The sequence below is a fragment of the Octopus bimaculoides genome, chromosome 7 (assembly GCF_046866305.1).
Source record: "Octopus bimaculoides isolate indiv1 chromosome 7, ASM4686630v1, whole genome shotgun sequence".
Taxonomy (NCBI): domain Eukaryota; kingdom Metazoa; phylum Mollusca; class Cephalopoda; order Octopoda; family Octopodidae; genus Octopus; species Octopus bimaculoides.
The window spans coordinates 8719023-8737939 of record NC_142934.1 but is presented as its reverse complement, the minus strand read 5'-3'; the positions used below and the strand labels follow the sequence as shown (position 1 = coordinate 8737939).

Below are 18917 nucleotides of genomic sequence, written 5' to 3'. Positions count from 1 at the left end.
CACTTTTTTTAATGAATTTATCGTATGTCAGGTGCATAAAAACTGAAAACTTTAATCTGTAGATAGATCACACCCAAGTTTTGTACATATAAATATATATTTACTTCTTAAATGTTATCCATCAATGCAGGTGTATAGAATTATTTGGTTTATCTATTCGGTTATTTATTTTGAATCTCAAAATTTGAATCTGAAATTTGAATATAAAATCTAAAACTTACATATTAAAAATTAATGAGGAGAACATAAAGGCTTTTAATTTGCAATATTCAAAATATGCATCATGAATGAATTAATGGCTAAGGCAAGCATAAAATGTTGTTAACCATTATAAGCATCATCATATGCATTGACAAGCAAAGACGGTTAGTTGTTGCTCTTTTCTGTGTCTGCTGTCTATAAAATATATTTCCTGTCATTGAAATAATGCTTGACTGAAGTTAAGTATCCAGCCTGAATAGTTCCAGTTTATAACTCCCTGGGATGATGTTTAAAAAAGAATAAAAAAGAAAAGAAAAAGCATGGCTGTATAGTTAGGAAGCTCACTTTGTAATCACATGGTTTTAGGTTCAATCTCACTGTGTGGCACCTTGGGCAAGTTTCTTTTGCTATTGCCCCAGGTCAACTACTACCTTGGGGATGAATTTGGTAGATGAAAATGTGTGTGTGTGTAGCAGTGAGTTGGCAGAATTCTTAGCATGCTGGACAAAATGCTTAATAACTTTTCATCCAACTTTACATTTTGAGTTCAAATTCCACAAAGGTTTTCCTTTCATCCTTTTGGAGTAGATGAAATAACTACGAGGTGAGTGGGGGGGGGGGGTCAATCAACTAAACCCCTCCCCTTAGATCTCAGGCCTTGTGCTTGTAGTAGAAAAAAATTATAATTAAAAACCACAAAAAGCCTTGTGAAATGGAGCTAGCCAGGCTTTCCTGGTCAAAATATTAAATTTATTTTGCCATTTATCAAGCTGATAGAAACATATATTTACATGTGTGTATGCTTATCTGCTATAAGCCACTATCACTTGTCAACTGGTGTTGGTTTGTTTACATCCTCATAAGTTAGTTCAGCAACAGACTATAGAAGTACCAGACGTAAAAAAATAAGCACTGGTGTGGATTAAGTTTGACTAAATCTATCAAGGTGGTGCCCCTGCATGGCTGCAGTCCAATGACTGAAGTAAAAAGTAAACAGTTACAGCTCATTCAATCTGTATTCTTTTGTCTTCATAAAGCTGGCAGAAACGTCAGCATGCCGGGCGAATACATTCTGAGTTCAAATTCTACTGAGGTCAACTTTGCCTTTCATCCTTTCAGGTTCGATAAATTAAGTACCAGTTGCATACTGGTCGATCTAATTGACTGGACCCATCCTCAAAAAGTTTGGGTCTTGTGCCTTGAGTAGAAAAGATTCTTTTGTCTTCATAAAGAAATTCATCATTTATCATTTATCGCTGACCCATTTTTTACTTCTGGGAAGAGGTGGTCCATGTTTGGCCTCTATCCTCAGACCTGTCCAACATGGGAGGCCATACCAAGAGCTTGCACTCTGCTGGCATAGCTCCCAATGTCATTGAGACAAACAATTCACTACACCACAACAAGGACAGGACCTTGTGGTGGATCAAATACAGGTAACATTCCAAAATTGAACTGGTACTCATTTCTGTGTCGCTCACTGTAGACACACTGAATTTAAGAGAGTTAAAACAGATTTTACTGAAGACATTCATAGTCATTTGTAATTGATGTCAATTCATATCTTTTTGCTTTAATGTATATATTTTCTATTGAAGAAGTAGTTTTATTTTTAGGTTTTGACTTCAGTGAATTAAATTGCCAAAGACATTTCCTTCAATGGTTTATTTATACAATGATAAAATAAAAATTGAGTGAAATGCTAATAATCTACTTATTTTTCTTTAAAATCTGTGATGAGTGAAGTTGAAATATCATCATGTGTGTCTATATATGTTTGTACACATACATTCAGTGACATAAATAACTCACATCTTCACGCAAATACATTATTTATAATTTAGTGACAAATCAATACTATTTAAAATTTTATAGGAGACATCACTAAAAGTCAGATAAGATAAACTTAAAACAGCAACCAATCAGTAAAATTAAGGTTGCTTTTAGATACCGTACAATTTATAAATATCATAGAGTATTCACAGGTGATGATTCATAATGATAGAGTTTTCTGAGGAGGAACCAAAAGAGGGAAGGAAAGAGAGACAGACAGACAGAATGTGTATGCGTGTGTTTATTTAGATGACGGCTCTTACTAGACTAGTCATGTTACTTTCATTTTCACATTCATTTTAGTGCAAATATAATGAAGAAAGTGAAGTGTGAGTGAGAGAGGTGGGGTGCAGATTAGTGACTACGATGTTGCACTCATGTAAGACTGTGGTTTTGATTCCCAGGCCAGGCATTGTGATGTGCTCTTAAGCAAAACACTTCATTTCATGTTGCTCCAGTCCACTCAGCTGGTAATGGGTTCCAGCCACAGCCGGGAAGTTAACCCTGCAATGGACTGGCATCCTATTCAGGAGGGAGTGTTGTAATCTCAGTCGCTTATACACCATGGAAACCAGGTTTATATACCCTTTGGCATTCAGATTACTCTGTTAAATGTAATGCTTTTTTATTCATATTGTTGTGAATTAATCATGCATTATTTTGTAACTTTGAGATTTTTGATGATGCATTTATTTTTTAGAATGATATTGTAGAGAAGGCGTGAGAGGCTTGATCTGGCCAGATTTAACATAAAACAGGTAGAATATTTGGGCCTAATATGACCAGTTTAAATGCTAAAGGGGTAAACTCTGGCCTTATGAGACCTAGGGATCATAATAGATTCAATAGAATAGTGGGAAGGTGTGGTCAGTATACATTGTTGTGCCATTTGTGTGAGACCGGTATCTGCAGCAACTGCAATTTTGCTCAGCTTGGTGGGTCTTCTTCTCAAGCACAACATAATGGCCAAAGGTCTCAGTCATTGCCTCCGTGAGGCCCAACACTCAAAAGGAACTCAGCCACTTTGCCTCCCTGAAGCCCAAAGATACTTGCTCAAAGTTCCAGGCAATAGGAAAGGAACTGAAATCACTTGGTTGTCAAATGAATTTCTTAACCTATACTAGAGCACTCTGTCAGTCATGATGACAAAGGTTCCAGTGGATCCGATCAATGGATCATTCTGTTTGTGAAATTAACATGCAAGTGGCTGATCACTTTGTAGACACACATACCCTTCATGTAATTCTCGGAGAAACTCCCTGTTACACAGAATGTGACAAGGCTGTCCTTTTCATATAAAGGGACAACTCATTTTTTGCCAGCCGAGTGGACTGGAGTGACATGAAATAAAGTGTCTTGCTCAACTCATGATCTTATGATGATCCGAAAACCCTAATCATTTAGCCACATGCATTACATTTATGCATGGGCCTCTCCCCCACCTCATGCATGTAGCTTTAAAAACACAGAAATTATCTAAACATGGCAACAGGACATACCATTTAGTTATGACATTGGTTTTGTATGGAAACAATGTTATTGATAGGATGATCATAAGTGCCCCCTCATGGTGGCATAACACATTTACTATTTTGGTTATGGTAAAACTATATTTTGTAGAAGAATACTACTGATATGAAATCAACTAACAATTTTAACCAATAAGTGTCATTGTATTGTTTTTTTCTTCATTTCTGTATATTTAAAAATATTATATATCATTTTATATGCATATACTTACATCAAGCGTATTATAGTAATAATAACTCTGTCTGTGCAAGAGAGATGGGTGGTGGGAGATATTATGTAATATTTTCCAAAATGCTAGTGAACATTGTATGAAGATAATCTTGAAACACCTTATCCGGTGTTTTCTCTGCCAAATTTTTATCTTGTCATGTTAAAAAAAATGCTATCTTTCATTATATATAAGGAAATTATTGGTAACTTTCAAGAAAAGTCTTCTTTTTAACAGAAAAAGAACTCTTTATTTATACTTTATTTCTCTTATAAGTGTATAAGTGTTTTTTTTCTTCCCCCCATTCTGTTTAATCTTGTTTTAGAGTGAATTTCACTTGTTTGTTATTTGTTTTGTTTCAGGGGACGTCAGCAATAACCGCCCTCTAGAACGAGAGCGTACCTTAGATAGACTTAAGAAAAAACGTAAGAAATAACGTCTTCCTCCTCATCCTCCTCCACTTCCTCTTCCTCCTCATCCTCCTCTCACTATCCTATTTAATCAAATTCTTGTTCTTTTTAATCTTGCTGCCTGCTCTTCACGTCAGCCATTAATCCATTTAATTTACTAATCTGTTTGTTTGTATCTAAATGTAGATATAGTCTACATATTTATTAATTGATTTATTTTTTAATTTGAAAGAATTTTTTTTAATTTGATGATTCCAGAAACAACAAAAAAAAAGAAGCTATTTTTCAATTTCATTTATTCCCTCCATTTAATTATTATTTTAAAATAGATATTTAAAAAACACTTAAATAATTTTAATCTATATATTATCATCAACAATTTAAATAGTTTCTTTTTTTTTTTTTTTTTTTTTTTTTTTTTTTCCTCATTTGTTGGCTTTGATTAGATGGATTTGCTGTTCAGTATATTGCTTATGTGTCTTGATCATTTGTTACCTTGTCTGTAAGGCATTGCATTCTAAGATCTGACCTCTCCATTTCTTTTCTTCCCCACATCCTCCTTGGTCTTCTTTCACTAATACTTTTCACTGGCAGCACACAACACTTTGCACCCATCATGTGTTGTTCATTTATGTTTTATGTCCATACCAGCATGGCCATCCTCTCCTGCATTCATCGTTCACTACATTTCACAGCCAGCTGTTTCTCTCACTTCGTTTCTGCCCTGGCTTTTACACATACTTAAATTACACATCCAAACGATCATACCTGGCTCATTTCACTCCAGCTTCTGCTGATCTACTTTAAATGACAAAACTTTCTGCTACACAGCATCACATTCTTCAAACATGCTTCTTGATTTTTACATGATGAGAGAAAGCCTTTGCAGAAACCCAAACTGTAATTATTTCTCTAATATATCTTCGTCATTGTCACTGTTGATTATGGTACTACTATGTCAGACAGCCATAAGGCAATAACACCTTCCTCTCATTCTGAAAGAGTTTACTACATAATCTACTTCTTTCAAGCAATACTTTCCAATGCATAATTACCCACAGGCATATGGCGTAGTGGTTAAGAGCGCGGGCTACTAACCCCAAGATTCCGAGTTCGATTCCAAGCAGTGACCTGAATAATAATAATAATAATAATAACATCAGAAAATACCTTAGGAATGAGAACTCAGATTCGAAATTTCCCCGAGACACCTGATGAAGGCTGGAGGGTATATCAGCCGAAACGTTGTGTTACCAAAAAAGATGAGGACAAATATCCATCAAATGTAAATAATGTACGAATACTTTCCTTGTCTTCATCTTATCTTTTATTTTTTTACTTGTTTCAGTCATTAGACTGTGACCATGCTGGAGCACCGCATTCAAGGATTTTCATCAAGCTGATTGACCCAGTACTTTTTTTTAAAAAAGAAGTCTTGTACTTATTCTACTGGGCTCTGTTGCTGAATCACTAGGCTATGAGGATGTAAACAAACCAACACCAATTGTCAAGTGATGGGGAGAGGAAACACAAACACACATATGTGCACACACATACACACACACACGTAATATATATATATATATGATGGGCTTCCACATAGTCTCCTCTACCTAATTTACTCACAAGGCATTGGTCAGCTCGGGGCTATAGTAAAAGACACTTGCCAAAGGTGTTGCACAGTGGAACCAAACCTGACGCCACATGGTTCCAAAGTGAGCTTCATAAACACACAGCCATACCTTATTAATAATTTTATGTACTGAAATTTAAGTAGTTGGGCTCTCTTTTGTCAGCTCCACCCTTGGTAGTTTCTGACTGATTCCTCATTCTGCAGATTCCTCTATTATATTTTCATCAATCTTTACCTATTACTGAAGAAAAGCACAGAGATGTCATTCTGGATTCTTTCCTCTTTAATAACACACAAACTTGAAATTCAAAAATGGTCTTCCTCTCATCCTTAAAGCAATGCTAAATCTCCTTTGCTTAGCTTCTTTACTGTTTATGTATACATTATATCTTGTTTCCCCCCACCCATCCAGTTTCTTCAACTCTATCAGTACTTGTCACTTTGGTCTATCATGATTATTCTTGTTTCCTTCATCCATCTATTGGTTCTCCATCCGTCACTGTTTCTCTTATTTAGCTCAGTCATATTACCTGGAATGAACATACAAATCTTAGGACAGCGAGAACCCTTATTTTTTTACTGTGTCCAAAGCAACTGTTTTTGTCCTTGTTTTTAGTATATTGAGTAATAATTCCAGCTTTTGGTATTCAGTTTTGTTTCCCCTTCCACTCTTGGATCCCTCAAAGTTTCTATAAATTCTGTTGTCCAATGCCTGATATCTTATGAATTTATTTTGCTTCTACTTTTACAGCATTCTTCATTCTTAGAGAATGTGCTCATAAATTTTGTTTATCAACAAAGCACTATTAAGATATTAGATTCTAGTTGAGGATTCTTTAATAATTTCTTGATTAAATTAAATTATTTTTTTGAGATCCTATCATTACTCTGTATGTAATTATACCACTAAGCTTTTGATAGAGTAATTTAAAATGATTTACTTTTAATCTGACTCAGAAAAAACGTCTCCAGCTCTTGTAGTTCTGTGTTTCAATAAGTAAAGCTTCTTGTATTATAAAGTCTGGCATTATTCCACATAAAAATAAGCCAATTGTCCTACATACACAACATTTGGTTGTTTCATGTACTGCTATTGCATAAAATAGAAATTCTGAAAAAGTTTCTTTCAAGAATACTTAAATATTATTGTATGCCGTCTTGTCTTTTTTATGGTCAGCAACTGTCCTCCAATCATAACTAATATTTTCAGGCAAGCTAATATTGCTAGAATTGAAAATTTGTATCGCAGTAACTGTTAGCTCTTTAACTCACCTTTCATGTGTGATTTCAATTTTTTTGCAATTAGCTCATACACTTCATAACTTGCCAGAGGATATAACTTGCTTGCATTATGGAAGTAGTTTCTTGAATATCTTTTGAAATTTGATTGCATGAAAATTCTTTTTAAAATGCTGACTCATCTAAATGGAGCATTCCTTTCATGTGTTGTTATTTTATATGCTTAGTTAAATAATAACTTTCAAGGTTGGATTTTTTATGAACTACAACCAAAATCTTCACAAGTGTGACATGCATATACACCATGTATCCAATTTATAATGACCAAAGCACTTACTTAGTAACTCCTTTCTTTTAAGAAAATAAGTCAGTTCAGAAGAGGTTATTGTGTTGCATTTTACAAAATTTATTTTAAAACCTTCAATAAAAATAAGCAAAGAAACTAAATATTGCTCAGAGATATAGGTAAATTTGTCATGTTTCTATGTTCATTATGTAGGTTTCCATATAATTTATAACAATACGTCTGTCTTATCATCTGTCTATTTGTCACCAATAACAAATGTATGGTCTGACAGTAAATGTCTTCAAATAGATTTTTGGAAATGAGTGCTGGAAGGAAAACAAATATTAAATGCTAATTTGCAATAAGAATATGATACACCATAAGTATTTTGATTCTCAATTAATATAAAGCATGCATTATAACTTAACCCTTTTGATACAACTTACTCAAGATTTCCCCTCATTATATAATCTCTGTTTTAAAACTGTTTGAAATTAAAACCTTCTATCAAAATTTCATGTTAAATTATGTTCCAAACACTATCTTAATAATTTATTTTACTAAATTTTTCATTATTTTCAAAATTAATTGAAACAGGCAGTGTATTTCAGATGAAAGAACTTAAGGAAATTTGTTTATGTTTTAAGAGGTCTTGAAAGCAACTATATTAAATTGTTGTTTGGGTTTTAAGATTTAAACTAATTTTTTACCATATGGATTTTTAGAGAGCTTTGTCAAGGGTTGGTTTAACATTTGAATGTGGTCAAAATTTTACGTAGAAACAAGGGGTTCTTTCCCCCTGATTTAAACAATGGATCACCTTGCTTTTCAGTTTTTGTAAATTAAATTTCTCCTCTTTATTGTGAGTTCAAATATTGCTGGTGTTGATCAAATAACAGTCAATAACATACTAGAGTCAATTCGGTTGAGTATACTACTTTCTATTTAAATAGGCCTTGTGCTCTCATCAAAAGAAACTAGTTTATTTATTATACATGAAGGTCATGTTAATCACAATGTTTACAATCTGATTTGACCTGGAAAACAGTTTGATTAAAGGATTATAGAACAAAGAGGCATTCAGTTTATTTGTATAAGTTGTTTAATACATAAAGTAGGCAACATTTAGGATGTTGGGTAGAAATTGTTGATACAACCTAAATTTGAAACAAATTTTTACTTGTGTTTTTTTTTTATGTATATTATTAATTTCTAAATGATTATTTGTGACATATGTGAAATATGCTGATATTTTCTATAATTTTATGGCATTAAATAGTTGAAAAACATCTTGCTTGAGAAAAACATGAATTTCTTGAAAGCTTTTGCCTATGGCAAAATTGTGAGCTCATTAATGCACTCTAATAAAAACCTTTGTTATTTAAACATTTTTGTCATTTGACTTCAGTAGTGATGTGTCATCCTCTGTGTTATTAATGTTTTGTTTCATTAGTTGAGCTATTGAGAGGTGACTCTTATTTTTCATAACAATTCAACACAATGCTGGTGAGACATTAGATTAACCACTTAGTATTTAAACCAGCCATATCCAATCCAAATATTCTATCTGTTTTATGCTCAAACTGTCCAAATCTGGCCCCTTATACTTACCCTACAATGTCGTTCTAAAAGTATACAGTCACACCACCAAAATCTCAAAGCTACGATATAATGCATAATTCATTCAAAACCTTGGGATTAAATAAGTGTTCAACTTGACAGAGTAATGTGAATGCTAAAGGGTTAATGTGTACCCTTTGATGTGCTAGCCAACATCCTAAAATACTTAAACTAACATTAGCTCTCTGAAAACCTACCAAAGTTAGTAATTCTGGCATTGATTGGATGTCTGATACATATATATAGATAATCTTGCAATTATCGGTACATATTCTGAATCAGTGCTTTACTAGTTTTAGTGGTGATTTTTATATGGGACTATATAAAGTAAGCTTTTCTTCAAATAAAACAGTATGGTTGTCTTGGGGGAAATTTGGCTGCTATTTCTAGTAGGTTAAGTGATCATGTAGAAATTTCTTCCTTGGTTCTGGCGTATTTTAAATGTGTTGTAACTTAAGAAATATATGTTCCGGAGCAAATGTTTTACAATTACTGTTTGCTATTCTTGATATCCGTTTTCTCGATTTAGTTGAATCTTCTTAAAGATCTTAAAGATTAATTAGTAGCGGCTTACATACTATCTTTTGTCTTTAACTTATCTCAGTCATTCAACTGCAGTCATGCTGGAGCATTGCCGTGACGGGTTTAGTTGAATAAATCAAACCCACTACTTATTATTTTAGTCAGGTACTTATTCTATTGGTCTCTTTTGCCAAACCACTAAGTTAAGGGGACATAAACAAACTAACACCCAGTTGCCACACACACATGTATATGACTGGCTTCAACACAGTTTCCTTATTTTTTTATTGCCCACAACTGGTACTTAATTTATCGACCCCGATAGGATGAAAGGTAAAGTCGACCTCGGCGGAATTTGAGCTCAGAACGTAACGACAGACAAAATACCGCTAAGCATTTCGCCCGGTGTGCTAACGTTTCTGCCAGCTCGCCGCTTCAGCACAGTTTCCATCTACCAAATTCATTCACAAAGTATCAGTTGGCCTGGGGCTATAATAGAAGACACTTACCCAAAGTGACACGCAGTGAAACTGAACCTGTAACTACAGCATTGTAAAGTGAGCTTCTTAATCACACAGTCTTGCCTGCATCTACTATATATTACTTAAAAATAAAAATTAAAAAAATTGAAGAAAAGAAAGTAGCTCTCTGTAAGTTATTAAGAAGACTATTTAGGATGAGTTAGACAGGATGGTTCAGTCCAACTCAAAACATTTAAAAGAACAAACAGTGTTTCATTTTGCCATTTTTTTTCTCTTACTCCTATTTTTAGAGAAGAATATCTTGGTATGGTTTCCAACAATATGGGTTGCATCAGAAAGAACATAAACAAACAACAATAACGACTATAGTTGTTTAAGCTATCTTAGTAATAATAATAATAATAATAATAATGATGATGTTGATAATGCCTAATATGAGCACAAAGCCACAATGTTTGAAGAGTGGCAATGTAGTTGATTAGATCAGTCACAGTGCTTGACTAGTAACTACTTGTTTATTGACCCTGGATGAATGAACCAGCGTCAGATTTGAACTTAAAATATGAAGACAAACATACATATATACACTGGCACTCTGTCGGGTACGATGACAAGGGTTCCAGTGGATCTGATCATTGGAACAGCCTATTTGTAGAATTACTCTGCAGAGTGGTTGAGCACTCCCCAGACACACTTATCCTTAATGTGGTTCTCAGGGGGACTCAATGAGACTCAGAAAATGACAAGGCTGGCCCCTTTGAGATACAGGTACAGTTCATTTTTGTCAGTTGAGTGAACCGGAGCAATGTGAAATTAAGTGTCTTGCTCAAGAACACAATGGTACCACCAGGAATCAAACTCAAATCAATAAAGAAAGTACTGAGCATTTTGGCCAGTGTTCCACCAGTTAAGTCATTCACTGTGCCAATAAAAATAGTAGCACATTTGTCCTCATTTATCACAAAGGTTCAGTAAAAAAAAAAAAATTAGATAATTAGTAAATTTATTGACACCAAACTTACGAGCCACAGCAGTGAAGCTTTCACTGTCCTGTATTTTGTTGATCATCTCTACTTTTCCCTGAACAGAATACACTCACCTGTGTTGTTAGGATCAGCCACTTTTTGACTTTCTCTGTTCACTGATCGTTTGTTGAAAGGTGCAAATACCTAAATCTGTATAAAAAAATAGGCAGCTTTGCAGCATAGTCATGTAAACGCAAGTGCATTGTGGGTGATTGATGGGACACATTTTTGTAGTACAAACACAAGGAGCCTTTCAATGATCACCGACCTGTGTTATCACAGATCAATTCATGATAAACGTAGCCTGGTTTACAAGAGAGTATATTGTGTTATTTTGAACTGGTGATAAATATGGCTGGCTACAAGTGGTGGTGGCGGAGGCAGTGGTGGTTTTTTCCACTCAAGCATTAGGTTTCGGTTTTATTTAGGAAAGGATATAAATTTGAATGGAATGTGTAAGAGATGCATTGTAACAGATCAGTCATGTTACCTACAAGTTTGTTACCTAATCTGTTTTCATATATCAGAAAGTTGTTATTTTGCTTCCAGGTCAATTTAATCAAACAGATTTTATAATCAAAGACATTCCAACCATATGACCATCCTATTTTTTAAAAATTTGTAGGACTACATTATCTAAGGTGATTTTTTTTTTTCTTCATTTTTGAAGATTGTTTGATTTAAGGAAGATTTACCTCCTATTTCTAGTAGGTTGTGTGACCATGTAAGGACTTTCACCTCCTTGTTGACTTGTAGAGGCTGTAGTTGAAGTATTCAATTGTTATAGCTCCCTAAGGTTTATATAAGGTGCTTAAACTCAAGACAAGATTAGTTGTAGAGAAGCAGCTGATATTGATTACTAAAAGTTAAGTGGTTTAGTGATTTGAGGTACCTTGATCAATTAACTTTGATAACTTAAATTGGTTTCGGCCATTAATGGTCCAGGCCTTGACTAACTCAATAGCACCACCTAGAGAGGTCTTTTAAGTCACATTTTGAGACACCATCGATCACTTGAGCAAGGAGTTGTTGTTGACTGAGATGTATCCAGGTGTTGATGGTTTGTCTGGTACTTCTTGGAGGAATTTGTCCAGGTATCATTTGAATGTTGGAGGCTATTTTTCTCATTTAATTTCTTTTGAGATACCTTGCTGGTTACCTGGTTTCCATGGTGTGTAAGTGACTGAGATCTCAACATTCCCCTTGATTGGGATATCAGTTATTGCAGGGCCATTTACAGCTGATTGGACAGAAAGAACATAAAATGAAATATTTCATTCAAGAACACAGGTTTGGGAATCAAAACCACGATCTTATTATCATAAATATGACACCCTAACCACTTGGCTATGTGCTTTCACTAGTTTAAATAGTCTGTGGTCTTAAACTGTATACTAGGTGTATAGGTCTTAAACTGTATGTCTAGGTGTATTTTAAAAATTTATGTTTCATTATGTAGCTAAGCATTACAATGTTGTAGTGTGGAAAAAAAAAATTTCATGCAATATTGTTTGTGAGAAAAGCTTGTAGGATCTTGTAGAGGTCCGTCACTGGTCATTGTAGACCTGAATTATATTGTTGGTAGATCAGTATTTTATTTTCTATAATTTAATTGATCCAGTTTTAACAAATCTTTTGAGCTAGTACCCTCAGTATTTTTGAATCGGTTGTTTATTATCAGTCTTGTCCGACTTAAATTAAAAGATTTTACTGTTTAATCATTTTGGTACCAACACACCTGAGACTGCCATTGGTCCTGATACACACTTCCAGTTTTAAATTAATAGATTAAAACCTTTCATCAATGACTGTCATTTTAATTAATTTGTCATTATTTTCAAAATTAATTGAAACAAATGCAGTGTATTTCAATGGAAATATGGTAACAAAATGGTTAAAGCATTTTTTTAATAACAAATTTCCAAATTTTTTCTCTTAAAAAAAAAAAGAAAAGAAAAATCACTTTCACCTTGCCTCTAATGTTCATTGCAATCATAATCATTATCATCATCAAAATTTTTCTTTTCTTTTTTTTTGTCTTCCCCCTGAATAAATCCACCTGGCTCTAATTGTTACCAGACCAACTTTACATATGTAACAAAGCATGTTTAATTGAAGCAAAAGCTTGGCAAGTGGTTGCCTGTCATGTAGCCAACTGCATTCGACTTCAAAATACTCATTGAATTTTAAAGAAAGATTTAGTAATTTCAAATATCATCATTGAATGCCTGCTTCTATGTGTAAGTTTAAGTTGCTTCTTTCTTTCTTTCACCCAGTCTCGTTTCATAATTATTCCGTCTGTAATTTCCAGTACTCTTAATCAGTTCTAAATCCTTCCATGTGTTGTCTGGCCTACCTCTTACTATAAACCAAGTTCTTTTTATTAATTTTTAAAAATAATGTCTTATCAATTCTAGACACTTATTACATGTGGAGACTTCAAGTTGAAATTGGATCAAAACATTTTAAGAATTCTTTTAATAGACGCCAGTGTTCTTCCCCATACATTATGTAACTTCAGCTTTTAGAATTGAAAATATTTCACAGTGGTCAAGAAGCTATTCATGTTTACTGCATAAATATATTTTGATCATATCTAAGTCATTGCCAAGCTGGAGCAATTTGCTCCAAGATAACTTCATGCCTCGACATCAATCTTTAACTTGTCCCCCACTCCACACACTATTAACATATATTTTCATTGCTATTTCCATCTGCTGTTCTGCTTCGCTGAAATTCTTATCATGCAGTGATAACGATAGTGAATCTATTTATTACTTTTAGCTTTAATTCCCTCTAGCTACGTGAGTAGTGGAGGCCAGTGTGTTTTTGGCAGTGTATTTAACTGCACTGCTGACTGCAAAAAATTAAATTAATGAATTTTGATCCTAGTATATTTTGTGGAATCAAGTGGCAAGTTTTAGGTCTTTTTATTCTTTTCTAAGTTCCAGCCATTGAACTGTAGCCATGCTGAAATACTGACTTCTAGAGTATAATTAATGATATCCTCCCTTGTAATATGTTTTACCAACCGTGGAAGGATGAAAGGTAAAAGGAAACTAGAGAAGATTTGTAATAAAAATATAATCGGATACAATTAAATGCCACAAGGTATTTTCTCACCACAAGATATTTTGTTTGATGCTCTACCGATTATACACTGCATCTGCCAATTAATGTACTGTATTTACTCATGTATAGATTGCACTCCTAATTTTCGTAATTTCGTAGCCCTTTCAAAGCCTAGCCAGGCTCATGGGCCCGGTTTCTATGGCGTATGTGTTCCCCCCAGCTGGATGGGATGCCAGTCCATCGCAGCTTTACTCAAGAAACAGGAAGAAAGAGTGAGACAAAGTTGGGGCAAAAGAGTACAACAGGGGTCACCACCATCCCCTGCCGGAGCCTCATGGAGCTTAGGTGTTTTCGCTCAATAAACACTCACAACGCCCAGTCTGGGAATTGAAACCGCAATCCTCCGACCGCGAGTCTGCTGCCCTAACCACTGGGTCATTGCGCCTCCACACACCTAATTTAGTACAAAATTTTTTCCTTCATAACTTTTAGCTTTTCCTCATGTATAAATCGCACCCAGTTTCTCATTTTGTCACATAGTGTTTCCAGTGATTCTGCCAGCCCTCCTGCTCCATCTTTACATCTGCCACAAACAAACTCTCTCGCCAATCTTGGAGTCACCGTCTTCATTTTCGTACATCTACCATGGATCCATTTCTCACATCCCACACACAACACCCCATTGATCCACCTTACTCACTAACACTTCCTCCTTCCACCCCACTCACCATCACCTTTGTCTTCCTGAGGTTTACCTTCAAACCCTTGCTTTCAAACGCCTCCTTCCATTTCCAAAACTTCTCCCTCAATCCCTCCATCGTCTCACTCATGAGAACAAGGTCATCTGCATACAGTATCTCCATTAGCAGTTCCTCTTTTGCACTCTCCATCACCACATCAGCCACTATTGCAAACAACAACATAACAACACTGATCCCTGATGCACACCAACTTTCACCGCAAACTCCTCTGACAGCTCTGATCCAATTCTAACTCTTGCCTTTACCCCCTCATACAAACTCATCACTGCCCTCGCTATTACCTCTAGTACACCTCTCTTCCTCAATGCCCACTCAATCACCTTCCTTGGAACCCTATCAAATGCCTTTTCCATATCAACGAAGCACATGTACAACTCCTTCACAAATTGTGACCATGTTTATGTTTGCACCAGTATATTAACTAGTGTCGTTTATATTTTATCCCATTATGTCCCATAACCTACCAGTTCAACAAACAAAGATTGTTAAAATAAGTTCCAGTTGATAATAAGTGCTGGGGTTGATATTGTTGACCAACCCTTGAAGATTGTGTCCCAGCATGGTTGCAGTCTGGTGACAGAATCTTGTAAAGCTGTAAAATGTGTGATATTTTTCACAAGAGTCTTTCTTATTTCTTTATTTATAAAGAAAGTTAAGTAGTTTTATTAGGTCAGACTATTATTTTATGAGTGATGTATATTATTTTATGAGTGATGTACATATGTTGATTGACTGTACGGTATTCTTAATATTCTTATGCTAATTTCTCCTCTATATTTTACTCCCAACATTCAGCACCAGATACTTATCTGGATTAAACATCTGAGTAGATCAACAAACGCTCTTCTGTAATTCGAAATTTTACTGTAATCTTGATATGCTGGTTCATTTTACATCATTTTACATCATTTTGCATCAGCCTTTATATACCTGTTTTCCGTTTTCTGTATAACTTCTTTCTATCAGTAATGCAATCGTTTGCTCTCATACATTGATTTGGCAGATCTTGTTTTTCTTTTCTTTCTATCTCTACCATCCTCTAATTTGTTTACCAACTTTAGCAATATAACCTTGCTCCATCTTGATAATCTCTGCTTCAAACCGAAATTTATCAGAGCACATTTTAATCTAGCTACGTAATTTTAAAGTTGTCTGGTAATTAAAAATAAAAATTTCATCGTGTGAATTTGCCGGCATATTTGTCATTGGTTTAGTATTTTATTTCTTGACTCTGCCATTACTTCATGCATCAGTCATGTCATGTCATTTGTGATATCTAACTGTTTAAGATTTAAACAAATTCAGCTTTGCTTTGCTTTGGTTATCTGCAATTTTTCCATCCTGAATTGATATCCACTTGCATGTTCATCATCATTGTTATCTTTGTCATGATGATGATGATCATGATGATAATCATAATGTTCATATCTTAGACAGATTTTTTTTTTTTTCCCAGTACAGTGTTTCATCACATGTCATAGTCATTTCCTTTGTAAGGTTCAGTATCCTGAAATCAATTTTCACCACTTCTTTCTGTAACTTTCTCAGTCTTCTTCTTATATTTGAGTTGCTTGACATTTATTTGTGCAAGCATCATCATCAGCGTTTGACCTCCAATTTCCCACCATGCTTGCATGGATCACACAGAGTTTATTGAGGCAGATTTTCTATGGTTGGATGCCCTTCCTGTTACCAGCCCTCAACTAAAGGTGATGCTCCAGCATGGCCGCAGTCAAATCACTGAAACAAGTAAAAGAGTATATGTTCATATGCAGTGTATGCATTTTTTTTAAAATTGTAAGTTTAGTTATTTGTGCATTCTTATAGCAGACGTTCTTGTTGAATGCTTATAATTCACAGTTAACAGAGAAAAATACCTATTTATCAACCAGAGAAACTGAGTAAGAATATTTTTTTACTGAAGGGCTGAAACCAATGGTTATAGTAAGTAGAAGAATATTAATAAAGGGTTTAGCTACAAGTAAATTGTAGGTACATTTTACTTAGAAGGTGTGTTGTAGACTAAATACAAATAATAGATACATTATGCATTGGTGCATACCTGATGTCTCCTTGCTACAGAAACCTGATACTTTGCATCTTAACATTTCTAATGATGTGGAACTTTGTCGCCGTTTCTTTCAAAGGGGATGTTCATATATTATATCATCATGTATTACAAAATTTGATGTGCATGTGTGGAATATTGTGTACCTGTGCGTGTGCATGTGTGTATTAGTATGTATGTTCAGAAACCACAAAACAGGGAGTGTGAGGTAAAAAAAAATTAAGAGGAAGTGTGAAGACACCTAAAGGGCAAGAGAGAGTGGGCGGTGGTGGTGGGGGGTAAGTGTAGCTAAAGAGAGAAAGTAGTATTGGAACATATGCTGGCTGCTATGGAGAGAGAGATGGGTAATAGGTGCTATTCCAGAAAGAAGTGAAGTGAGCAAAAGGACTTATGTTGCTTCTGATAGATTAATGGGTTACATATCGTATGACCAAAGTAGAAAAAAAAAAAACTGACAACGTATGTGAGTAACAGACACAAGAAGAAATGGTATTTTGTTTGTTACTTACAGAGATTTTAAGAATTCTTTATACATTAAAACTATTAACATTATCTTTGATATTGTTCTACATACGATTGACGTCTGTGAATTTTTTTTTTTTTTTTTTTTTTTTTTTGACAATTTTACTTTCCTATGCCAACTAAGGTGTGACCTTGAATATATACTTGCTGGTTCTTTCCTCAATTATTTCAACAAAGAATGATGGAAGTTATACTTCACTGATGAGGTCAGGATAAGAGCAAATGATATATGGAGTTTTTTTCACACTTGATAGCAAAATGGACATATTAGTCGTATAAGCAGCGTCTTTCATTTCCAAGCTTCTGTGAAAACATTTCCAGCCATGGGGAAAAGAAACAGAGGGCTGATGACAGGAAAAGTGGACATTAAACATTGATGATGATGATGCTGTATCTGTAATAGACTATGTCCTCAATTTCATCCCATGGTTAAGACATGGCAGTTGCAGCAGAATAACACTAGAGATTAAGATGTTGTTATTTTGCTATAAGTATATATCTTCTTATTTGCTTCTATGTATAAATATCTATATTTATACATATTTTCTTGCTTCTTAGGTATTTACAGGTGTGTAAAAAATGGAATCCTTTCCTTAATACTCAACTGCAGTTTTATATTCGAATAGTTTGGCCAGTGTAAACAGCATAAAGTTTGTTGTAGAAGTGCTTAAACAAATTCAACAACTATAATTCACTACAAAACCTGAAGATCAATAGTCAAATTCTATAATTTAGTAACCAGTGTGTTTGTTTATCTTGATAAAATTTTACTATAAAGAGAGAGAGAGAGAGAGAGAGAGAGAGACTATGAAATCAAACATTAACTTCAAAGCAACATGAAAAGCCATTTACTTGAACAAGTTGTAGTAAATCAACTTTGTTGTTCTTTTATTGGTGTGTGAAACTCTTGTAGCTATTTAACACTGGTAAAAAAAAAAAAAATCGGTAATAACATTTGAACAATATAAAGATAGGTGGGAGGGCAAAGCTAATAAAGCTAATTTATTTAAGTCACCAGCTGCAAACCAGTGCAATGCAATTTAGTTCAATTATGCACCTCAAACAAATAGAATTGTATGTTTATAGAAAGATTATATTCATTGAAGTAACTTGTGTGACAGCATTACTAGCCTCTTCTTATCGTTCTTTTTTCTTTTACTTCCTTCTTTCCTTTTTACTGCCCCCACTTCCGTAGGTATTGCTGATTATGTAAATGGAGACACTCCCAACAGCAAAAGTTCAAAATATTTAAGAATGAATATTTGTAGTCCTTTTGGCATTTGAATATATTTTCTTGGGAAATATATTTGTGATTCTTCTTTATGAAATAAATCTATTTATAGGAATAAAAATTCTTCTTCTAGATTTTTCTGTCACTCTTTATCTTTTTTCAGTTTTCCTTTCTTTTCATTTTCCCAAAATCGTATATTTTAGTATCTTCTTTTTAACTTACTGTTCATGCACTCCTTTTTCTTTGATTTCATTCCCATCAACTCCCTTACTTG

General features: G+C 34.3%; 1 protein-coding gene across 1 annotated transcript in view; it reads left to right on the top strand.

Moving 5' to 3' along the window:
• LOC106877289 (liprin-beta-1) overlaps positions 1-18917 on the top strand; it is a 367092-nt gene that overhangs the window by 257577 nt on the left and 90598 nt on the right. The window contains exon 9 of the mRNA XM_089354745.1: positions 4135-4197. Within this exon, the coding sequence (XP_089210871.1) occupies positions 4135-4197 (63 nt within the window). The remainder of the gene's footprint in view (positions 1-4134; positions 4198-18917) is intronic.